Source organism: Molothrus aeneus, chromosome 1 (assembly GCF_037042795.1).
Source record: "Molothrus aeneus isolate 106 chromosome 1, BPBGC_Maene_1.0, whole genome shotgun sequence".
Lineage (NCBI taxonomy): Eukaryota > Metazoa > Chordata > Aves > Passeriformes > Icteridae > Molothrus > Molothrus aeneus.
In genome coordinates this window covers 50,346,769-50,372,569 of record NC_089646.1, presented here as the reverse complement: position 1 = coordinate 50,372,569, position 25,801 = coordinate 50,346,769, and the positions used below count along the sequence as shown (strand labels likewise).

The window sequence follows — 25,801 nt, the reverse complement described above, 5'->3', positions numbered from 1 at the left end:
ATCAATATCAGTAAAAACAACCGAGTCTTTGTGAAAATATCAGTGGTGGTCTGACATAGATAGTTCAGTCACAGGAAAAATGTATTCTGTAGACTGTGTAACTTTGAGTCATCAAAGTCATAGCCTGTCAGTCATCAAAATGATCGTCATCTAAATTAAAATGCTTGGGTTTAAGTGTCACTTTGCAGTAGTAAATTGGGAGTTTCCACTGAGGATTTTTTTGTGTTTTCCAAACCCTACTTAAGACTTTCTAACACAAATTATGTTGAGAGACAAAATGGAGGAATCAGAGGTATAAGTTATTGGCTCCAGAACTGGAATAGTCTCTGTTGTCTCAGTGTGAATTTACTCCTTTACTAAACTGGCTGAAGGGAGAAAGACAAAAAGCAGCTTTGAAATTCACAGAAGCACTTGTAGTGATGTTAAAGCAAAAGCCACTCACACTTTGCCACAAAGAAATGGTTGCAAATAACATGGCTTTGAAAGCAGCAATTACTATGTGCAGTGTTTCTCATCTTCAGCATGTTTTTATCTGTAATTTTTAGTGTTATATTGCCTATTTAATTTTAAATAGTTCTTAACAAAACATGAGAGCTAAGGATGGATGTTTCATAGTGAAAATAAAACAGTCAGGAAAAAATTTGTGGGAAGCATCATATGGTTTAAATTTTATTCAATGACATACTCTGAACTCATCCTGACTCATATTTTGAGTTAAGCTTAGGTTTTTAGCTTTGTTTCTCAAATATTGTGGAATTGAACTTTGAGGATTGAAAAATGTTGTAGGAGGGAATCAAAGATAAGTGTCTAAATAGAACAGATACACCAGATGACAAATGTAATGATCCTTTCACCTCTCAACTACAGTGCTGGATCAGATTTTGCAGATAATTACTAGAAGTTAAGCAGGTTCTGCCTGATGGATGACCTACATGAAATGTTTTCTTTAAACTCTTCTGTGTAGTTACTGCATGAACATCTCCTGCTAGCTGCAAAACATTTTGGATGCCCTAACAGAGAGGCTAAAGGGAAAATCATAATGACACACATCAGTCACTTGGCAGTTGACCTTTAAAAACTAGTTCAGGGATTTATCAATAAGAAGCCCTGCTGATTTTCTCCCCTGACAAATGGGCTGTACAGTTTGTCAATTCCCTGTCTTGCACTTTCTGTTAGCCTTGAGTACACATATATTTCACATTTATAATATTAGATATTTTTTTAATTCCTTTGTTCTTGTAGAAGTCCCACTTCCCTCCCTCCCCACCCCTGGCTGGCATTTTGCCATGCTCCTGGGACATTCTCTTAAACCATTATCTTGTTCAGCTTGTGAGTATTCTCACAATACATAGTCTTTTCCTGTTGCTATGGTGATCCTTTCTTCGTGATGATGAAGTACAGGAATTCAACAAGTCATTCTTTTCTGGAATGTGACTTTCTAGTGATTTAAAAGAAAAAGGTCAATAACGACATCCAAGCAGATCATCAATATAGTTCACTTCCTGTGTTTTCCTCCCATCAGTATTATCTCAGTTCATGTTAGACAATCCAATTTGCCTTGGTTACATCAATAGGAGTGTAGAAAAGAGGCTAAGAGCCTGATCAATTAACATATCTACTTTTATATATTGTCCAAACCATTGAATTGCCTGTCTGGCATGCAATTCAAAACAAAAGTTTTAATTTCTATAGCCTTCAACTGTATTGGTATGCATTTTAATATCTATTGCTGCTGCATAGGTTAAAAAAAAAGTTAATCACAAGGGGTTTTTAATATCTCTCAGTTCAAATTAGCTAAGATATAGGTGAATGATAGCTGACACCTTGTTCATTGTAGAGAAGCAGAAAAAAGCCCAAACATTATTATTTTTGTAGTAAAAAAATTCAACACCTAAAATGCCTTATAGTTAAAATTAGAAGTTGCATATTATTGTAGTGACGTTGTTGGGTGCTTTTACCTAAGGTTCTGCCAATTGCTAATGAAATCTCATCTCCGAAGTTTTCTTATTCATATAAATAAAGGATAAAAGAAACCTATTACATGGATATACCTCTCTGTTTTACGTAAAATGTGCTCCACCTTGCCAAACCACCCAATCTGCAATTTAGTAAAAGCAGGAGATCCAGAAAGGCAAGATGCACACAATAGTTGGCAAACTTTAGCAGTCCTAAGTTGTCATAGTGCTCTGTAGCTGCAAGATGCATTTACTCTGAGTATGAACAGAATGGCATCTAGAGTATTTAACATAGGATTTGGTTAAACCTATACTAGCTTCAACATATTACAAATTAAATGGAGCAGGATTAAATGCTACATCTCTACATTCTTCAGGAGGCGTGATTTTTTTCTGACTTTGTGTGTTTAAACCCTAAATGCTCTTTATTTTTTTGTAATAGTTGAAACGTCTTGCCTTTTACGAATCAACAGCTTACTTTGATACCTATATTGAGCATGTCCTGCAAAATCATGTACCACTGTCATCAATATTAAAACAGCTGCTTGCAGGATTCACTCTCTTTTTGTTATGAATTCATCCCTCTTCCTTTAACAAGTGATGGGAGGAGAAGGGAGCAACAGCACTGAGCACTGGCCACACATCCAAGCTCACCTATTTGGCCAGCTAATTTCTTTGTCAAGTGAAAGAGAGCAGTCAATTTCTGCACCAAGAGAAAGTGTCACTCATGTGGTGGCAGTGCTGAAGGTCACCTTCCAGATTCAGATGCCATGGGTTGAGTCACATCTCACCCTCTGACCACTGGTATCACATCTCAGAGAGCAGAGCAGCAGCACCTGAGGAGAAGCTGGGTCAGATGTGTGCTGCTGTGGATGTGGCTAGGAAGTTGGAAAATAGCTTTTGCCCTTGTCAAGGGCTTGTTACAAATGACGCAGTGGGAAGGAGGAACCAAAGGCGTTATTTGCTGATAGGTGACAATGCAGCCCTCAAAGTGGTCTTAGGTCACAAACACATGAACAAAACACTCTTCTCCTGGCCACAGGCATTGAAAGAGTCCTGTACACATCAGTGAGTCCAAGAGCATGAGCATTAAGTTAGTGGTGACATGTGACAAAGTGCTCATTCTCTCTTTTAGGGGATGGCAGGAGATGAGGGTCACTTCCCTAGGCTTCCTGCAAGGGCATGCAAGTCCAGGCAGGAGGCACAGAGGAACTTCACCACTTTTGTTCATGATGCAGCCTTACACATCTAAATTTGATCTCCTAGTGTTAGCAAAATTGGAAATAGATATGAAGGCATTTGCTAGAATAAAATGATGCTCCTCTTTTTTTCAAGCGTAGCAAACCTGCACTGCACTCAGAGAATCATGCTGGATTCTCTCTTCAGGGTTACTGATTACTCAAAGTTGTTGATTTGTTTTTTTTTTAATTAACATGGCTTGTAAACATTGGGAGGCTGTTTGTCTGCCAGTAAGGTAGCTCAATATTTATACTCTTTATATAAGAGACTGAAGATGCACTTGCAACCTGCCCTGTGGGTCAACAGGTTCTTCCACTGCCAGTCTGGTGCATTTCTGTGATTGTTTACTCTATCAAGAATGACCAGCATTCATCCCCCATGCTCCCAATATAAATATTGTCTCAGAAGTCCATGGCCTTGACCTGAGTTGTTTTCAGACAAAAAGGTAGCATTTTTTTGTCAGTCAGTCAGGAGGGATTAAGTCTAGCAGAAACTCGTAGCTCAGTTTCTAAGCACCAAGTGTTTCTTGCAGACAAGAGGGTAAGTGGTGAACATTTAAATGCAACAGTTTCTATTTTTCTCCTGCCCATCAAACAGCTAACGAGGAAGAGCATCTGTCTGAAATTTGGCACAATCAGTGCTTCATCTTTAAAGGGTTTAATTATGGTGCTTGAATTACTGCAAATCTCTCTATTGATTTGGAATAAAAATGCCTCCCTCAGTCTCATATAGCTCCTTCACACAATTATGCATAGCTTTCTCTTGACTTTAAGGCTATATAGATTCTGTGTGGGATTTCTGACACTCTGTCTAGTGTATCAGACAGCTGGCAGACTGCCAAGCTTGTAAATTCTTCTGGCATTCGTTGACAGACCAGTATTGTAGCTGTTTCATAAGCAGTGATTTGAATATTAAAATTGCTGCTACCTAATGTCAAGAGAAGGTGCTAATACTAAAAAGAGAGTCTTTTCCACCCTTTGCAAAGACTTTATTTTTTACACGAGTACTAATCTTAACTAGGCATATAGAGATGGTGTAAATTAGGGGGAGAATGGAGTAGAGAATAGTCCATTTTAGATGAAGTATTTTAGTAAATTTAGATACCTGAGCACTTCTTGTGACTGCTTCTTTTTCCTTTCCTCAGGCAGAAACACACTTACTTCCTGTGTAAGAGGTTCTTCTAGATTACAGTCAGGTCATTACAGCTATTAAAGGGGTTTTTAGGTTTAAAGTCTCCAATCTGACCCACTTCTTATCCCCAGTCTGAGTCTTTCTCTTTTTTTCTCCTTTTTTGTAGCTGTCAGAAGTTTGCAGGTTTGTTTAGTATTCTTGCTTTTGGGAGGGAGGAGAGGGGTGTTTCTTTCACATATTCCCTCTGGGTCCATTCTCAGTGATTAGCTATATACAGCCAGGCTTTGACCAACATTAACTCCACTGTTCCTTTGAGAGCACCAAAGCGCTTCATCTTCCACATTAATTATAAAAGGAAATATTTGTGACTCTTCCTTAACAGGTGAAATGTAAGCACTGCTCATAAAATTTTCATGGAAGTGATAGCTTAGGCCAGCATGACTCTTGTCTGGAGTCATAGTGAGACTCAGTGTCAAACAGATGTTGCTACCAGGAATTAAAAGATAGATGAGTTTCGGTCTTTGATGGATGAGGGTGCTCTAATGGGCTGCAAATCAATTGGAAATCTGGCAGAGAAAATGTTCAAAATACTAATTCTGAGATCCAACTCGCTGAAGTTCAACAGCAGATAAACAAAATCAAAAAGTTAAATGCCTGTTCTCATTTTTAAATGAATAAAATTCCATAGTTTACAAGTACCAGGTATTAGTATTATGACGTGTCTTGCCTTACCAGTACTTTGCACAATTACTTGCTTGTGTGCCAAAGAAGGTGTGAAGCAATCATGGAAAGGGGAAAGCAAGGGATAATCACCTAATCCATCCCAACCGGCAGTGCAGGAATGTTTTCCCTGTTTTGTATTTCATCCAGGACTGACTGGGGGAGTTTGAGCTGCAAGGATTGGTCTCCTAATAAAGCACAAGTGTTTCATTCCCTTTGCTAGGAAGATTGCCTTTCAAGACCAAAAAAAAAAAAGACTATTGTACAACTATCTTAGTGTAAGCCATTGGTAAAACTCCATTTCCTCCCCTCCTTAAGAGTATGGACAGCAAAGCTCACCTGCAGAAAGAAGTTAAAGAGCTGGTAACACAGCAATTCATAAATAGCTATCTTAGCTGATTAGGTTGTCTGCTGTCTAGTGTTGAGCGTCTTTATTGTCCCAGTTCATTGACCACGGAGCTTTCACTTCATTTTTCTCCCAGCACTGCCATTGTTCATTGTTAGCGTTTCCATTGTTCATTCTAAAAATCATGCTTTTTTTTACAGTAACATCCAACAACACTTTTCTTCTCTAATCCCCACTTACCTTCCCACTGTCCAAGGCATTTGCATGCAGAAGGGTGTTCAGAGGACAATGTTTCTATTAAGCCATCATTTAAGAGGATTTTTTAAAATTTATATTCATTTTATATTGGAATAAAAAGACAGGATTGGGGAGCCTTCCCACTAGAAATGTAAACACACAGGTTTTGTGTTTTCCATTATCTCTGTGCATGTATCTCTCTCAGCAGAACTCACCAGAAACTGACATAAAAACCGCTTGAGATTCAACAAAAAGTTCTTAGGGAAAACAAAATGTAACTTTTCAAAATATTTTTGATCTAACTGAACATACCTGACAAAAGTTAGTATAAGTAATTGGTCCAAATAGCACTAATGCACTGGAGGATTTTTTCCTCTCTGTCCCCCCCAGTCAAGTAAAGCTTCAAATGTCATGTAAAAGACTGAAGAAATTAGTGATTTTTGTTCCAACATGGAGATTTTCATGTTCCAAATAATTAGCATTATTGGCAACAGAGAGAAGAAGATGACATTTTTTAAATTAAAGGCCCCAATTTTCCCTCTAAGCTGCACGTCTGTTCTGGTAGTTACAGAATTGCTAAGTGGGTGTATTTTTTCCAATATCCTGTAACTTGTGCTAAAAAAGAATTTATTAAGTCAGTGACTGTGAAGATTTCTATTTCCATAAATTCAGGAAAGTGGTTCATAATGGGGACATACATATAACCCTCTAACACTACACTTGAGGCATCACTAAATATTCAAGGAGTGATGATTGACCCCACATAGTATGCTAGAACAAAGCTGACCTATTACAAACAACATGGTTAATAGTATATTTAGATATTTTTGGGAGGGTAAGTGTGAGGTTGGGTTTTTTTAAACTTGGAGGTGTTTAATATTAAAAATCTCTTCAGCCAAATTCTTGGTGTTAACACTTAACCTGGTATTCGTAGGACTTCAAGTAAAGTCTGCTAACAGAGTTTAATGTTAAACAGTCCTCCCTCAGAATCTGCTCTCAAATGCCTAGAAAAGCAGGAGTAGGGTAGTTTTCCTCATGTCTGAGTTTTCAGCTTTGATAAGTAGGAAAAAAAATAGATGCATTAATTTAAAAGATAAAAACATATGAACTTTCAATACAACGACACAAAAAAAGTGCATTAAAAGAGACAGCTTTTTTCATACTGCTTCAGATTTTTTTTTATTTTGCTGAATTGCTGCAGTTTATGTGCCATGAGAGCTCTTCACAGAGCCAGACTCAGGAGGAGAGAAGTGAATAGGATGGGCACGGGTAGTGGATGAGCACAAAAGGGCACTCTAAGGGTTGTGTTGCTCACCTTTGATGTAGGACTGTGTAATGGCGTTGTTTACTCCTGCTCCATCATTTCTGTGCTTGTGTTTAGAGTTTCACTTGTGATCCAGTCCCTTCAGGAAGGGGAATGGGGCTGTGACTGCACATTAATTTCTACTATCAAGAGTCAAGCAATTAGGTTCTGTACTTAGAGTCTGTAATAAGGAGAGCTCTGTAATTTCAAGCCATAGCAGTACAGTCTCACCTGACCAGCAGAGTTGACATAATTTACAGAATAACACCAGAGAGCTTGCTTTTATTTTTCTCTGTGCTGTGGTCCTATGGAGAACCAGATTAGTGAATGGATCTAGTGTCCAACACTTTCTCAAAATCTTAACATGTAAGTGAGCATTTGCTGTCATTGCAAAGTCAATTCTTGGATGCTGGCTGCAAAATAGAATTAGGGAAGATGGAGTTATAGTTCACATCTTTTATTTTATATTACTGTTCTGCTTCTGATCAATGCCTTGATTGATGTGAGTTTTATGTACCTTGTGATCACCAGGTCTGGTGGTTCTGGTTGCTTCTTCAGTTCATATTTATGTGAAAACCCTGAAAGGTTTTAGTAATGGATGGACACCTCTCAAGATTGTGTACATCTGCAAAGATGAAAGGTCAAAGAAGTCTTGCAGCACATAAGATCTAGTCTGAACAAGCTCACTTTCCAGTGTTTCACATTTCATTGATTGTTTTAGACCTGTGATAACTCTCACACTTCCTTTTGTGGAGCAAATCTAGACTGTATCTGCCTTTGTAGTGTGGTATATTTTAACCAAGACTTGCCCACTCAGAAAAAAAGTTCTGTTAAAAAAATTGCTTTCAATGACTTATATATAACCACTCCTATTAATGTATCTCAAAACAAAATTTGCCTTTTTACTGTGCACTTCTTGATACTGTTCTTTACCTGAAAATGCCCACCTTGCTTTGGTTTTGGGTTTGCCCTTGCCTTTACTGAACAGCCTTTTGGTCATTTCTCAGCCCACACTCACCTTCTGGACTACTTTACCAAGGTCATTTTTTTATCTCAATTTTGTGAATTTGCACAAGGTTTTTATGTGGGATCCATTGTAAAACATTTTCCCTCTGAAAATGGCAGATGCAAAATCATGCCTGTAATAATGAAGCAGAATTTATTCACTCAGCTAAACCAAGCACATCTGTCATCTTTAACATCCAATCCTAATTGTGCTCTGTTTATCCAGTCCCATCTTCCCTCTCCATTCATTGAGGGCTGCTGTTTTGCATCTGACTGTGGCAATGACCATGCTGGGCATGCTGAAGGATGGTAGGTCTGCTACTGCATTTTTGTGGTCATCTAAAGCTTCAAATGTCATTAAAATGATGGCCAGCATATGGAATTTGCCTGCAGTCAGTCTTTAATCACTCTTTTAGGTGCTGCAAAGTTTCTTCAACCCCATTTACCCTAATAACAGAAAGTTGAAAAGCGCAAAACATAAGTACAGACTTTGTAGGTTTACTCTGTGCTTATTGAAACTATGGCCTTGTAAACAGCAACCCATGAAAGAAAGAGAAAGCAAAGTGTACTGTGTCCTTTTATATAAGTTAGCTTCAGGATGGTGGTGTTTGAAGCTAACCTGATGACCTGCTGGGGGAAGACAGCAAAGAACAGCAATGCAAAGAACAGCATCTGCCAGCCTGGATCCTGGAAAGGAAGCAGACAAAGTGATGTTCCTAAGCCACGGAGGAGCTCAGCATCTCCTGGTACAGAGCAATCTGTCCCTGCACTAGCTGCAGGTTTTAGGAAAAGGTCTTTGGTGTGCTGTGACAGCAAACTGATGGCTCTGTGCCACAGCTGCGTGAGCAGAGGATTTCAGGCAGCTGGCAGGACATTTCTTGGGTCAATATTTAGCTTCTCAGGATAGATTTTCTGTTTCCCAGATAGATTAAAAAGCTCTTTGCTCCGTTCTTCGTGTTTTGAATCACACACATGAGACCATGGCTACTTGGAGAAACCTAGGGAAGATTTGTTTTAGGAATTGTTCTTCACAGCCTATGAGCAGCACTTTATATAGTTTTCTGTGCTTTTACCAGAGGATCAGAATTACTGCTGTACCTTTGTCAGTATGATCTAATGTGTTCTTTCCTCTTTTAGTTCCTGAATTCCAGCAGCAATGGAAAAAAACCTCTTTTTAGTTGTCTTTTTGGTTTAATATTGCCAAGGAATGGGACTGTAGTAAGGTCAGAGAGGATTCCCCATGTGTTTGAATGATGTAACTCCTGTCTGAAATACCTGCACTTGGTACCTGTTGGGCACAAGACTCTGTCAAGCTCATCTTGGAGGGTCAAGGACCCTCATATGTTCTCTTCTGCCTAATTGCTGTGGCAGGAATTGCCCTTTTCTGGTTCTTAGACCTCTGACCTATAGCTCTTTCTGATCGTTTGAGAAGCTACTGAAGAATTTCAAGGGAATGTCCTGTTAAAAAAGGAAACTAATTAGTTGTTTTCTTTCTTCTTTATCCATCTATAGTAATACTTCAATTAAAAAAATTGTATGGATATTTTTGCAGCAAAATATATTCTATAATTTGGATGAGATTTTAGATACTTTTCAGTCAAAGAATCCCCATAATAGACAAGCAGGTGTCTTGGTGGCCCAAGAATAATAGAACAGCAATTAATGAATTACAGTGATAATATCTGCCAACACTACTGCAAGTGCTTTAAAAAAAAAGACTCATGAAAGTCTAAGCTCCTTTTTTTTTTCCTGCAGCACACCTGGTGCTCCAGCAGCTGCAGCAGGGCACAATTTTGCTAATCTGATGATGAGCTCTTGCTGAACTAGTGTCCCCTTCTCCCAGACACATGTTCTTGTTTCCTCCTTGTCAGAGGTGAGAGTCTCAGAGTGAATCACATGTGCTTGTTGAGCCCATGGACAGCTCCTCCTGAGTGTGGAAGATGTCTGGGTGCCATGGAGAGCAGCTGTGTGTGGAGGCATTGGGTCCAGTCCTAGCAGCAGATCTCAGACAAGATGAAGGATGGATCTCCACATCCTGCATCATGTCCTTCCTTATCCTGCAGTGTGCTTCGGTGCCTGTTGAACATCACAGACTGGGGTCTTCCATCTGCCAGGAATCCCTTGGAGCACAGCCAGTGTGATGTGGCAGCTCAAGAGGGATCATGCTGCCATGAACAGCATCTTTCCTCTCTCTTCACACTTCACTAGTGCCATTGTTCTTGAAATAACCTTTGAGAAGAAGATAAAATATAATATTCAAGTGAAGGAAAGGAGGAACTGTGACCATTGTAGATTTTCAGATTTCTTATGTGAGGACACAGGAGACCAACTCTAAAGCAAACACTAGGACTTGTTAACTGCCTGTGGTTCTGCTCAGATGACAAGGGGCCTCCTTTTGGGTTAGAATGGCAGAGAGGAATTCCTTGTGATTTGGCAAACTGATGCTTTCCCCACAGTATTATTTGGCTTTAGGATTTTCCTTGAGATGCAGGGAGGGCAGGTTTAGAAGTAGGATTTCCCACTGCCAGCCCTTCCCTTTTAGCACTGCAAGGGTATGTTTATAGATCCTGTGCCAAAATGTCTTCATTAATGGTCCTGGCACAGTTCTTTGGAGCAAAATCCACTGTTACGGAACCAGGTATTTATTTATCGTCTACAACTTATAGCTTGATTCATTTCAGAGGGGTGCAGATGAAGGTTTTCGGGAGCCAGAGCACCAACAAATGTCAAAGGCACAAGTGCTGCTGGCAAAAACTGCTGGACAGGGCCCCTCTGCTGAGCTCTGAGAAGCACACTCCTGTTTGTCCCCCAGGCAGCCAGCCAAAAACCAGCTGCTGAACACACAGCTGGTTCAACTCTCTCCCAGAGTAGGCACACAGTGGGCTACTCTAGCCCCAAACCTCTTTTCAGGCCACGTGGCAAGCTGAAACCATTCATTCTTTTGTGCAGCTGCTTTACAATACAAAAGGAACTTTATTATGGGTTTTAGTCCATGGTAACAGAAAGACAGTTGAATTCCCTGAGCCAGTTTTTGGTATACTGAATGCATCACTGGTCTGTAAAAGCAACTGATTATTTTCATACAGTATCACCTAGTCCATCAAGCAAAGAAAATACAGTGGGGTTTTAAAGGCTGCTCAAAGAAGCAGTTCATATCCTTGATTATTTTAACTTTCTCCAGTTAAAACACTTTTAACAACATTTTCTCTATTTCAAAATCAATGTCTGAGTCCAGGGGCAAAGAAGGAAATTATTGCAACTGCTCACCCAGCTCCCTAGGCTTGCTTAGTCATTGCAGTGTCCAGTTGCTATGTCTGACTGTAAAGAGAATGCTTATAAGTTTAATTGATGAGATTGCCTCTGTGATACTTTCTGGAAGTTAAAACCAAGGCTACCATCCAATTTCATCCAATTCTGCTGCAAGGATTTTCTCCTTTTCAGGTCACTGGCAAATGAATGCTGGCACATCTGCCTGTACTTCCTCTCCTTACCCGTGTGCTGGAGGCTCTCCTCATCCACAGCCTCCCATGCCTCAGCTCCTCCAGCTCACAGTCTTGCTCCTCAGCACCAAAGCAGCTCCAGCAGTGGCCCAGCTGCCCTGCTGGGCTTTCTCCCAGAATGCCAAAAGTGCTGGCATGTGCTCCGAGGGGTGGCTGCTCTGTGGCTCTGACCAGCAGAAGCTGCAGCCCCTCTCTTACCTCGGGCTGTGCAGCAGCAAAAGGGATTCAAGTTTTTTCTTTCAAGGAGCTTGAATTTGTACCCAATGGTGGTTACAAAATCCTGGAAGCATCTGAAGCCTTTAATAGGTAGCAGTGACAAAGGCAAAAATCTCTGTAATGATAAGTATGATAACACACTTTTAAAAGAGAGGGGTTTGTTTCATTTTGTGCTTTTTTACCACTTCAAACTTACTGACTTTATGTTAGTAAAGGACAAAATGTCTTCCTGTGCCAGCAGCAATCCTCACCAAAAGTATGTCCTTTATTTTAATTTTATTTTTGTTATGAGGAGCAAGCAAGTAGTTCTGTGGGATTAGACAATATTAACAGATCTTTTTGGTTTTTATTAATCTATAGATAAATATCTAGTGATTGCAGTTGTATCTCTTTAAGTTGTATCTGAGGATGTTGAATGTATTTCTGGACTTTTACAGAAGTTTCACTGCTATTAACAACTTGAATCTTTAATTCTCTATTTACAGCAAGTGCTGATTTTCCATACAATGGTCAAGCTATAGGAGATGGAGTTAACAGAAACTCAGCTATTATTGGAGGTAAGAAAACTGTCTACTTTTCCAAGACACTTTGCAGTATATGTCTCTGATGGCTGAATTGCAGTTGGTAATAAGGCTGCATATTTCTATATCCAGGTTTAGGTTTGTTGTTTTAGTTTTGGTTTGCTGTGTAATCTTTCCTTTCTAATTTATATTTTATTATTACTTATAACTTTTCCTAATACTTTGAAACTTTACAATACTGGAAAGATAGCATTGCATTCCTCACAAAAATTCAGGCCACACTTGAATAGCCTCAGTTCACCTGCCCAATGCATCAGTTAATGCAAAGTGGCATAACATAACTCTGGCTGGTAACAATATTTTTTTTTTGAAAATTTTATAACATCTTCATCCTGGAAGATTCCTTTGCCTGTAGAGAAGGGCTCAAACAGGAACAGTGTTGTTTTATCACATAGATACCTCTGCCTAAGGGGATAACACTATGAGACTTCTCTATAACAGGGTTGAACCCAAAATAAACCATTGCAGGGAGAGCAATTAAGGCTAGAACTGATGATAAAGTGGGAACATCTGCAATTGTGTGGAGCCAGTGCTTAGTGGATGGTGTGAGCCAACAGTGAACCAAGCCAATTCTCAAGGACATGTAGAGGAGCTAGGATAGGTCTTTACAGCCATTGACTGGAAAGTGAACATCGAGATTCCACCTTCCAAGAGCTGCCCACATATCACCAATACACCCCACAGTTCTGGGAGTGTTCTGTACCCTCTGCCTCATGGTCAGCAAAGCTTAGGTCTGTAAAAAGGTATTAATGTTGAAGCTTTTACCTACGGGATGAGAGTCACCAGCAGCCTTCAAGGAGCTGCATTCTGTATATAGTGGAAACCATATAAAAATATTAGAGTAGTGGTGATGTCCATGTGCCCAAGTAGCTTCAGCTCAGCTCAGAGGAGTTTTGGGTCCTTTCTTTGTGTTAAAGCCTGCAGTTGGTCTCACCGGGGGCATCTTTTCTTCCCTCCTGTGCGCAGGCGTCATCGCGGTGGTGATCTTCACCATCCTGTGCACCCTGGTGTTCCTGATCCGCTACATGTTCCGCCACAAGGGAACCTACCACACCAACGAGGCCAAAGGGGCGGAGTCAGCCGAGAGCGCCGACGCCGCCATCATGAACAACGACCCCAACTTCACGGAGACCATCGACGAGAGCAAGAAGGAATGGCTTATCTAAGCCCACGGGGATGGGGCCTGGGGTGGGATGTGAGCTGGGCCAGGGTGGGACTGGGATGACTCTTGCAGTGGAGAGAGAACACTCTGTGTCGGACACTTGAGCACACATAGGATAAAAAGATCAGCACAACTGGAGGAGCAAGTGACAGGAAAATACCACTGAGACTGGAGAAAAAAAAAGAATATCTCAAGCATTTAAGAAAAAATACTTTTTAATATTTATTTACAGCAAATTGCCCCTTCTGTATCCCAACAACTACAACAAAGAGCAGTTTTGCAGCTTCAGCACTGGTTACAATTTTCAGTAATACCTGTCTATTTCTGTGTGTGTTTAGAGATGTTCTGGATACCTGTGACAAGAAACAGGGCTGGTTTTTTATATTTTTAAAAGCTGTTTAAAATGTGGGTGGCTCTGTCCTGAGAACAAGTGGCAGCCCTTTCTTCCTGACATTGTGTTCCTTCCTGGCTGGCCACTTGCCCGCCCTCAGCCCCGCACCTTTGTGACCACGTCACCATTTATTTGGGTGACATTGATCCAGGGGGTGGGACGGGGGTGAGGATTAATGCAAGTCTTATTCACGAGTTTCTCAACATCTCATCAGCCCATGTCAGCTCTGGCAGGACCCATCTTCTTGACCCAGGCACTTCACTGATTGTGTGCAATTCTCATCAGCAATGTAAAAATACTGTTATTATGACTACTATTACTAAAGAGGATTATCATAAAGCACAGGAGGCTTTAAAGGTTTTTTGTATTATTTTGTTGGTCTCTGAGGGAGGATGATGCTGTGCGAGTCTGTAGACCTAGTCTGTTCCTGTGTCTTTGTCTATGGCACCAGGTCACCACCTGAGGCACGTGCCAAGTTAAACTCAGCTCTGCCTGTGGCATATTGGCATATTCTGTACATTGTAGTAGGGAATTAGAGCCAGACTTTGTTTCCTTCTGTTTATTCTTAATAGGCTGTCATAGAAGTATTAGTACAGTTTTACTCAGTGCATTTGAACCCATGGACTTGACACCCTTTTTTTTCAACTTGAGAGTAGCAATTTATTCTGTAAATCCCTTGTTTCAGTCCCTTTGCAAGGAAAGCCTCCACTGGCAGTGTTTGCACAGTCTGGAAGGTGAGGCAAAGGAGGCTTGAAAACTCTGCCTCCAGAGCATGTGAGGAACACAGACCACACAGGGGAGAGTTACTTTTCAATACAGAGATTTACCCCAACTATTTTACTGTCTTTGTAGGGCGTTTTTAAGAATAGCAAGGCCAGTGGCAAGTACAGCATTGCATCCCGTTTTTCCTCTCAAATCAGGAGTGTCCTAGGTGTCACCTGAGCAGCAGGCAGGCAGCTAGAAGGAAAGATAAAGGGGCAGCCTGAAGACTTAATATCCTTTAGTGGCAATAATTTAACAAAGCTTTAGCTTGGCATCTGTAGAGAAGCATGATTCTCCTATGGTCCGAATTGATAGGAATTTAAGGCCTTAGTGGACAGGTTTTGCAGTGGAACAGAATGAAGGAATGAATATACTGCAGGACTTTGCCATGTGCTGAAAGAACAGATTCAATACCAGGAATTTCTCTTTAAAAGTATTTATTCTTCTGACAGTCCTAGATTTGCTTTGTCTTTAATATTTCTGGGTTTAGTATGCACAGATTTAATTCATTTTTTCTGCACAGGGAAGATTTATTTTTCGCCCAAACATGCAATCTACTACACTGAGCAGTGCTGGCATTTTTGATTTCATTATCTCTTTGGTTGCAACTTTCATTATTCTAATTGACACTTTAAAAATGGAAAAAAAATCATATAGGGGAAAGAAAATATTGGAGTCTTACCAGACAAGACATTGATAAGCACAATTTGTCAGAAAGTCAGGCCAGGTAGTTTGAGTTTTAAGGATGGTAAACAGCCTAAAGTCCTGTTTTGGAGGAACATTATCATTGAACATAGATATCAAAGCAAATCAAGCCCATTAATTTCTTCTATTTATGGATTTGAAATTAGCATACAAAAAAGTTGCCAGTTTTAAAAGTTTTTAAAGCAATTACTGTTTCTCAGGTAACATACATGGCAGAGAGGTTCAGGTAGGCATAAAAATTACCTCTGTTACTCTTGTGCTCTGCAGTCTTTTGCCTTGCCTCCAGTATTAACCTCTGCCTCTCTTGTCTGTAATCAAGCAGATGAGTCCTGGGTTTAATCATGGGTGTAAAATAAGTCTTCTCACCTTGGGGAATATCAGCAGGGGATGGATCTACCTGGTACCACCACTCAGCCAACTACCTAGCAATCACAGATGTCTCTGTAGGATTGAAAAAGCATTATCTTTTCTCTATGATTCTATGTTTCATTTTATTTCAATGGTATTTTAGTCCACTCTGAAAACACCCTTGCCTGCAACTTCAAGCTACAAGAGAAGTGAACAGAGCATCATTTGCATAGATTGGGATTTGATTTGCAGAAAAAAATACTTCTTATCTGAATTTAATGTCTGTGAGGAAGATCAGAGTTCTGTATCCTGAGAGACTAAAGTCTTCTGTTACTTTATGTGGGAGAGAGACAGATTTAACAGCCACAGTGCAAATTGTGCTGAGGCCAAATGCCTCAGCATGGCATTAGAAGGGAAAGATGGCTTGATCTTCATGTCTAACCAAGTTCTTGGCAAAGCAAGAGACAGTTATAGTTATGGTAGTGAGACCTGTGATATCTATTCACTGATTTTCTAAAAAACTTACCAGCTAATTTCCCACAACCCTGGGAGATTAAGCGAGAACTTTTGGGAAATAGCCTTTGACCATTGCATAAGCAATAGTTATAAATTAGTGTCTTAGGTTTGAAAAACAGCTTAAAGTTCTGAAATCAAGTCAGAGTCATCTGCACCTCTCCATTGACTGTGACAATGGAGACACACCTTTTTCTGTGAAATACATTAGTGTTGTGTTAAAATGCAGTCACTTGCATAACCTAGAAACCTTTAAATATTAGAATTCTTGATTCTCCTTAAATCGGACCTCAGACATGATATTATCAACAAGCAGCCATCTCTGTAGAGGGCTTTGGTGACTTTGGGTGAATTCCTACCTTTCTGCTTTGTATTTCATTTCTGAGAATGGTGTTTGTTTAATTATAGGCACTGGTCATTCAGCATCCTGGCAGTGAAGCAGGAGCAGACTCAGAGATGTAGCCTGTATATTTTGCTAGCACTATATCTATTCTCAGAATTTCTTCCACTGCAAGCCTGTCATTGAAGGCTGAAATAACATCCATAGTTTATTTCACCCACTCTTACTTGTGCCAAAAATCCATGTTGTTCAACAGGTATGAGGGAAAATCTGTTTGAGGGGAGAGTGGATCCTGCTTTTATAAAACTCTGTACTTTCCCCAAAGAATATTAAAATAATCAGTCTTTTATCACCTGTTTTGTAGCTGTTTCACCTATTTGAACTGTGCAGAGAAATGTAGCTTCTTGTACTGGTTTGGGAACCAAAGTATCCCAGTTGTGTTTCTAAAGGATCATTCCTGACACCACAGAAAATGGTGGCAAAAATGCCACCAGCAGTGAGGACAGCAAGACTGGCCTGGGGATCAGGGCTCCCAGTGTTAGTGAAATAATGTAAGCAATATTTTGGATTCTCATTCACAAGACTTGCAGACCACCAGGTAATGAGACATAGAGCTCCAAGGAGCCAAAACAATGGAAAACTTATTTTGATGTCAACCCAGCCTCAAGGAAAATCCACAGTCCAGTCTGGCAGTTTTGAATCAGGTCTTTCACACACTGCTTATTCCGTATTTACTAGTAGAAAATTCAGATGTATGAAATAGGAATATATATCTTTAACCTGTACTGGAGCATTTCTGCTTTGTACTTTTTGTGTCTTAAGCTTTACCTGTACCTTTTATATCTTTTAGCAGTTACCACTTCAAAGCTACAGCAGCATTTTAGGGTCATGCTCTAGGCAGCATGACAAATGTGAGAGGATGGGCATCACAAATGTTTTAGTAAGACTGCCAAAGCAGTGGTGTATATGTACAAGTTTATTGTACTGGTAAGAATTCATTTTAATTAAAAGAATGTCCTTTAATGGCAGATGCATCTAATTTCCAGGGTATCTTTTGAAATGAGAAGCTAAGTTCGACAAGCAATAGCTTTCAATATGGTTTATCCCATGAATGATTTTACATTCCATCAAGCATGGTAATCCTGAAAGGGTGTCATTCTTGAAAAGCAGAACCTAAATTCTGGTAATCAAATGTCATTATCCATCCTGGAGAAATTAAACAGAAATCTTGCCTTCTAACAGCAACAGCATGCAAATTAGAATGAATGAAGGGCAGTGTGTTTGTATGCATAAATATCTTCTGTGAATGTCTTTCCTTTTAACTAAAGTTCTATTAGAAACCAGATTGGTAAATAAAGAGGAGGGGAAAAAAAAGAAAAAAAAAGACATTTGAAATAGTTTTAATCACCATGACAGCTGTTTCCTCATGCTTTGTATATTCTTATCATTGCCTGTATTTTTAACATCTCTAGTACCAGGAAATCAATTTGGAAAGGACAGAAGTCAGAAAGGCCTCTTAAGAAAAGACCCCTTGTACATGAAAAAAAGGTACTTCAGAATGCAGTTATAGATAAGAAGAGAGGGTGCTAAAACCAGGGAAGATTATTGAAGTGCAAGTATGTTCCTCTTGCATCAGTGTTACCTGTTACAAGGGAACATCTGTACATGTTGAGGTGGGTAGAGAGTCTGAGAGCAGAGTTTGGATAGAAATTTAATGCCTTTCTGCTTTTTCCCTTTCTGATCACTTTGCAGATAGCAGCAAGCAGTCTGCTTTCAGTTCTGCTCACATTTGTGACTGCAGATTCTGTGGCATTGCCAGCCTAACAAGGGTTACATACTACAAATGACTGAGTGTGAGTTGTTTGCCTTCCTTTTCTATCATAACTCTGTCTTTTCCTTCATGAATGAGAGCCTTTTATTGAAACCATCAAGAACAATGTATGCCCAGCTCAACAGACTTGTGTCTGTTCCTTTTAATAAACTACTTTATCAGGCTTTAAATATTTTTATGACACAAAGCATTTTATAAAAGAACTGTGTTAAATGCACTTGAATGGGAGAGTGTGAAACCTAGGCAAAGAAGCATCAGTGCAGCAACCACCTGAGTCAGAGGCACTGTTGCTCTGTCTACAGCATGCATTGCCTTAACCACCCACCAAATCCCTGGAGCCATCCAAGACCTTAACTTCCTTTGTGGAATATAGCACTGGCAAAGTCCTGGTGGGATACTGTGTTCAGAATGAGGTCAGAACACATTCTGACCATTCTTTTGTGCTGACTGTTGAAACCCCTGGAAGGAGAGGCACGCTTTATGCAGGAATATTTCTCATTTCTATAGAAAAGCTCTAGGACCAAGAGATGGGAGTGAAGGTTCAAGTGTAAAGCCAGACTGATACCTGAACATTGTGACACAAAGAGTTTGCTCCCTTCTGCTGCCACATGTCTCACCGCAGCCATGTGGGTGCGCACCTGCACCTCCAAAACCTAAGGCTGTTCAGGATACAATGTCTGCACCACTTGGACAATTGCTGTCATGATGTGGGTGAATAAGATACCTAACTTGCTCCAAATCCATGAGTCTGCAGTGCTAGCAAAATCACTTGCTCTTGAAATTAAGTGCAATTTTTAAGATAAACTCAGGCTGTGCCCTACAGTAGCAGGCACATATGGTGCCTCAAATGAGACAAGATTTGGACCTGATAATGGAAAAGCAGTTATTTAACAATCTGTAACACAGTTCTTTTAACTCTGACTTTCACATCTAAGCAGATTTTTCTTGAGGCACTATGCTCAAAACACTTATTATGCCAACAGCTTAAGAATCAGGAAGAAAAGGGGCCAATTTGTGGCTTTTTTACACAAGAAATCTTTTTTAAAAAGTCACTTACTGTAAAAAAAAATTTTGGTACCAACAGGTTCTTTCACAGAGAAGTATTTCTTTTCACTAATATTCTATTTTCAAAATATCATGTGAGTGAAGTTGAGCAATTATTTAAGCACAACCAGAACCACTTCAGGGGTAAGATATATTCGGGAAATATACATAAAAGCAAATAACAAATTTAGTACATCCTGCTTCTTCTGTGATTCAGCAGCTTCCAATAATGTCTATTTGTACTCCCACTGCTGTTGTTTCCTTAAGGAAGACCATCTGGATTAAACAACAAACATAAAAGTGTGTACCTTTAGTTTTATCATAGATTAATGTTCTCACTTGGTATGTAATAGCATATTAAGAAAGAGAAAATTGTTATTTCCTCAGATTCCATAGTTTTAATTCTGCTATCTCCAAAGGTCAGAGATGCACTATCACCATATTAATTGTTATAATGCAAAGGTATTTATACTGATAATATTCAGCAACTGGCATTCTGTATTCTAGCACAGAACTGCTCTCAGAAATTCTACTTTATTGAGAAGGTGGGTAGATGACATTTTCTGACAGGTGAGAAATGTAAATAACTGGAATTCACAGACACCAGAGCTGAAACCATTTGAGGGAATGTTTAGCATGCAGAAAAACAAACTGTACCAGAAAGAGTTTCTTGCCTTCCAGTCAGCAGCTTGGAGTAGGTACAGTGCTGTGGCCAGTTATATATTGCCACATGTTCATTGCCTTTTTGGCCAAAATATCTGAGTTCCCTCTTTCACATGCTTTGAAATAGGCTGTTCCAAGAGTACAGCTGAAGATGTCAAACTTAAACAAGCTGCTCTAGGCTGCTGGTGAGAGTACAGAGTCACAAGACCCAAGCTCTTCTATCTGCTTAGAAGACAAGTCTCAGATGTGTTGCTGCCTGACCCTGTCTTTTGTCACCTTTTTCCTATTTATTGAACATCACAAATTGAAAGGGACCACAAAACACCTCCTGCTCCAACATTTTGTGGGAAAGGGAATCTAGATGAGATAATCTAGCATCCTTTCCAGTCATAATGTTTTTTCCCCACTGACTCCATTTCCAGGGTAGTAGGCTATCAACAGGCTCTTTAAGGCAGATAGAGTCACTGGAGCAAGGCAGCAAACTCTTGAATCAGCCAGAAAACAGTAAATCTTCCACCTGATTTCAGTCAGGTGGAAGCAGGCTTCATCTGGGGCATTCCCAGCCTAAGACCTCTCCTTCATTTCATCCTGGCTTTGGTTAGCAATGGAGCAACTAGACAAGTCTGTGTGGAAGTATGGGAGATAAACTTGGCTGAATAAAGACAAGGTAGCCATCCCCTGTATGCTAATGTTTGCTCTCTAAAGTGCACATTCTCGTGCTTACAGTGTGCATATCCCTGCAGGAGTCTGACCTTGCCACAGGCAATAAATCCTTCACAAGCTGAACAGATAGCCTGCACTGCTTTGTCTTGAAAAACTCCTTTGGGCAAATGTTTAGAAGCAGATCTATGGTTTGCCATCATAAAACGCTGGACACAGTATCAGCAGCTAGCTGTAAGTTATTTCTGTTGTAAAATCAAGGTCTGTCTGCAGAGTTTTTCTCTTGCACTAATGAGACCTTTATCCCTGGAGCATAAACTACTACAAGAGGGCAAGGTAACAAAGAGGAATTGCCTTTGCTGCACACTCTGAAATGCAGTGTAAAGTCCCTTTCACTACACGGTTCCTGGTAAGAGTAAGGAGTAAGATCTCTGTAGACATCTAATGTTTCCTTTTTTCCAAACCCCTCTACCCATTACTCCAAGGAAAGAAAATTGCTGACAGTTCTGGGTTTTTTTCACATCTCTTTCTCTACTTGAGAAGTGTTCCCTCTCACTGACAAATTTACTACCATGTACTGTCACCTTTAAACTCCTTCCCAGTCATGCTTGCTACATTGACTGAGGTGAAGCCTTTCACCTTCCTAAAATGTAATCATTGTAGTGGAAGGGTTATGGCCACTCCATTCCTGTCATCTTTTATATTTGCAGTAAGCTTTTATCTGTTCATGGTACTCAGTGACTGAAAGCGCAATTTTGGTTTCTGCCATCTGCAGCATTATTTTATAACTTGTTTGTATCTGTTCCAAAATCACAGCATTGCCTGGCAGAGGGAGTCTGAAAATTAGGCAGCTGCACTTCATTCCATTCAGCATGGTTACTTTCTATTGCTTGATTCAAATTTTCCCAAGAGATATCAATAATGAAATTAATGCCTGGCAAAAGCTAGCATCTATTTTTCTTAGGGCCACAAGATGTCAGATTGAGCTCTCAGCCATGAACTTCCCTTGTGCTTTTGTTGCAGCTATATAAGGCTGCTGGTAATCTCCAAAGTAGGACACCAAAAAATTATATTTTAAAATCTTCTAGTGATTTTAGTCTCTTGGAGTATTAAAGGTCCAGCTCAACAGGGCCAACAAGTCAGCACTCCTACAGGTTTCTGTTATGAACACATCCAAGAAAACTCTCAACACTGGTTATTAAATAATTTTATTTTCATTGGATCAGCATCTCTGAGGGGGAAAAGTGCTTCTGTATGTGGAACACCTGAGACACTACACTCACCCTATTGTAACTCCTACATTGTATCTGATCTTTTGAAGCTCCAACTGCTTAAGAGAGGGGATCAGAGTCACTTGAATAAAGAAGGCTAAGGCATCACTTGGTTGCTATTAACTCTGAAGCACAGAGAACTGGCTTTCCACAGATGTGCTTTGCATGGTCAGTCTCAGTCATACACAAGCAAAGGGGACTTTTCCTCTGCTCTTCAGTGGATCAAGACTCATCAGTGGGCTGGCTGGGCAGGTATCACATCAATTATCTTCAGTCCTAATGAGCTGACTCACACATTGAGCAGCCAGAGCCCAGGGAGTTCTCTGACACAACAGCATGATTTGGCACAATATTCCTGAGAGGCTTCAGCTCCCCAGCAATTCTGCTACCCTGTTTGACTAGTGCTAATTAATAGAAGCCTGATGGAAATTACCTGTACTGACTTAATCCTACATGTGGATGCCAATCCTAACTAAGAGTGCTTAATTTCATGGAGATTAAATAGATTTCCCCCCCATCATGGAGTGCTTGGGCTGTGCTCAGTCTGATGCTTCTTACTGACATATATAAATAGAGATATAGAGATAAATAGATATTTTTATGGAGATGTTTTATAAGTGGCCTTTACTTTGTGCATGGTAACTATTGCCAAACTTGTTATTTAGGAGTTACAGAAATGGCTGGTTCTGAAGTTTAGAAAGCAATCAGCTGTCTCTGTTGCAAGGGACACTTTGGGTACGGGCTTGGATTTTGGTTTTTATTATTCAACTATAATTTGCATGGTTTGGATTTGAGTTTTGTCTCAGTGTTGGGTTTTTTTTCTTTCCTCACTGGTTCTCTGGCAGGGATATATTGGGCTCAAGCAGGAACCTATTTCTCAGTCTTTGAGAGAAGGTTTGAAGCCATTGGTGCCATACAACACTTCAGAAACACCTGCCTTGCACAGCCTGTGATGTTGCTCAGTGTGAGGTCCTCAAAACACAGTTTCTTTAGCAGTCTATTGGGGGTTTCACAGCATAGTGAGGTACTCTGCTGGCTTTGCTTGACAAGATATAGCAACAGCTAGTTGCTGTTTTATGGGTATTGCCTTGTGAGCAGATAAAGGGATCAGCAGAGACTAGGACAAGAATGATGGTTCAGAATTAGATTCATACACATAGCAGTAGCAAAAGATTGTGAAAATGGCTACAGAAGCAGGTCATTTTACTTGCTTTCTTCTTTTGCTCCCTTTTTCTTTTTTTTTAAGTACTGTTTGTATGCCACATCTGAGTAATTAATCTCTACCAGCCAGCCACCTCTCAATAACCTGGGTTGTTGCTTAGGGATGGAAATGCAGTTGTCCTTTCTTACTGATCTAGTTCCTGCTGCTGTGGAGCAGTCTGTACCCAGGAAAAGACCAGGGCCATTAGCTATTGGGAAAGCAAAAGCAGCCTCTCACCCCTTCCCTCCAAACCAGGTGGAAAGCCAATCCCAGGGTTATGTGCCTACAAAGCTGGCCCAATTTCCTGTCAGGTGAACCAAGACCTTCTCTGTTTGCAGTTACTCTAGTCCACAGGTTTCTTTCTTGAGCACAATTTTCCCATGGGATGCATAACCAGGAGATGATGGTTACCCTAACTAAACAAAAATGTGTATATTAAAAAACATCCTAATCTGAAAGTATAGTGTATCTGAGATTCCTCTGTTATAGACACTTAGTCTAAAAGATTTATGGCTACATTTGCTATGTTATGCTTGAATAAACATATAATTCATTGAAATACACAAGACTGATAAAAGTAATATGATCTCTTTAAGGAGAATAAACTGTTTGTAAATTTATAAAGAGTATAATCTGTTAGGCCTTATTTGAAGTATGTACTGTGGTTTGGTAAAAGTACAACATTAAAAGAGCCTTGCCAGATCAGGAGTGGTTTTTTGTGTGTGTGTGCGTGTGTGGTTCCTTTGGAATATTTGACATCTTCATTTGACACAAAAATAACAACAAAAAAACAAAACAAAAAACAAAAAACAAAAAAAAACCCAAACAAAACAAAAAAACCAAACAAAACAAAAAAAAAAAAACCAAAATAAAAGATAAAACCCCAATAAAATAAAATACCCAGAAAAAATACCCAGACTGTGTATAAGAGCTTTAAGAGCTTGAGATAAAGTGTAGAGGGCTCTTCAGATTTCTATGTACAGTGACTCCATGGAGGGAACAGGTGAACCTTTACTTCTGAATAATTTGGACCCAGTTTCTTTCGGAAACAAAAGTGGTTGGTCACATTACTGACTGGCTTGAGATTTTTTACAGATGTTTTCATAACATCAATAGAAAGAATTCAGACCAATGCACATGCAGATATTGATTATTTAATGAGGGAAAGCTCTAAGGAAGCTTTAGGCCCCTTCAGAGCAAGAGCTGGTGTGCCACAGGCTGGGGACACGTGGTCACTGAACAATGACTACTGTTGCCCATGGAGCTGCTCATTAGGGAACAGACATCCCAGAGCCTGTTCTCCCTGCAAGCATCCTCCTGCCCTGGCCCCATGCAGACCAGCAACAGCTTTCTGGCACACCATGGGCTTCTACTCCTACTTCTCCTGCCAGTTGTCCCTCTGTGTGCAGCCCAGCTGGGAGCACTGAAGACATGCCAGTGCTTCCCATGGAGCAGAAAGCCACACTGTTATACTCGTGATGCAATGGCCTGCTGCCTCTCTGTGCAAGGTTTTTGGGTTTCCTCAGCTGGCTCCTAATTGCAGGCAGTTCTTCCTACCTCAGGCCACCATGTGAGCCCTTCCCTGAAATCTAGCAAGAGAAAGAAGGTCTGCCTGGAGACTTGAGGGCAGAGAGATTCTCATCTCTGGCAACCCTCTGGTTTGCCAGTGGAATCTCAGGAGGTGCCTTCAGCCTCTGAGGGATGCAGCCCAGGCTAGGTCAGACAAACGTGTGCCTCATCTCATGGCCTGGTTTTGTCATGCCCAAAAGCAGATGTCTAGGGACAACAATAACAAGGCAAGTCCACAGCACAAAGTCCTGCTTCCTCAGAAGAACCTCTCAGCTGCCAGCCATGGGCAGCTAAAGGACTTTTGGGGCCAGAGGTGCTTTTATGTGTGTAGTCATTTCTTTCAAATCTACTTGCCATGTGCTCATGCAGAACAAGTGAGATCTCCTCACAGCTCTAGTCCTTTCAAACCTGTGAATTGCTGTGCTATTTAATTTTAAAAACCCACCAGCAACTGAGCAAGAAGGGGAGTCTTTCTTTATTGCTGCTTGCTAATGAAACAACCTCACCATGACTTAAAGCAGAGATGCAAAAGAAATCTCTCCAATCTAATTTGCGTTCTGCACAGTTCCAATTATATCCCTGCATGTGCCAACACAGATCACTGTATTTTGTAATGCTACACTGAGGACAGACTGCACAGCCCTGATTCCCAGATAAATCTGCAGCCCTGTGTGATTTGACTTCTGACTGATACTTCCCATCACCACCTAACAAGATTTGTAGCTTGATCCTGCTCTAGAGATTTATTTATTTTCTGTGACTTTCTCATCTATCACTGTTCATGTAGAGTCACATTCCTTGCATGAGAGGCAGGCAGACAGACACTCTGCTTTTTCTCCCTGTTCAAAGACAGGCCACAGCAGGGTGGCTGCAGGCTGCCTGACCCTGCCAGCTCCAGCCTGAGCAGTAGCAGCAGCTTTTGGGGGAGAGGGGCAGGGGGACCTGTGTGAGGTGACCTATCCAAGGAGTTCAAAGCAGGGAGAGGCAGTACAGACCAGGGCTGGAAGGCTTGCTGGAGGAAGAGTGAGACAACAAGCTTCAGGGATTGCAGAAAGAAAGATTTTTTCCTAGGGCCCTGACAGAGCCTTTGTTAATTTTGCTGCAGCCC

The 25,801-nt window shown here is 40.5% G+C and overlaps 1 protein-coding gene across 1 annotated transcript in view; it reads left to right on the top strand.

Annotated features, from left to right (window-relative positions):
* CNTNAP2 (contactin associated protein 2) overlaps window positions 1-23,829 on the top strand; it is a 1,033,176-nt gene extending 1,009,347 nt beyond the window's left edge. The window contains exons 23-24 of the mRNA XM_066557113.1: window positions 12,138-12,209; window positions 13,200-23,829. Coding sequence (XP_066413210.1) covers window positions 12,138-12,209; window positions 13,200-13,399 — 272 coding nt within the window. The 3' untranslated portion in view covers window positions 13,400-23,829. The remainder of the gene's footprint in view (window positions 1-12,137; window positions 12,210-13,199) is intronic.
* Window positions 23,830-25,801: the final 1,972 nt, after the last annotated feature.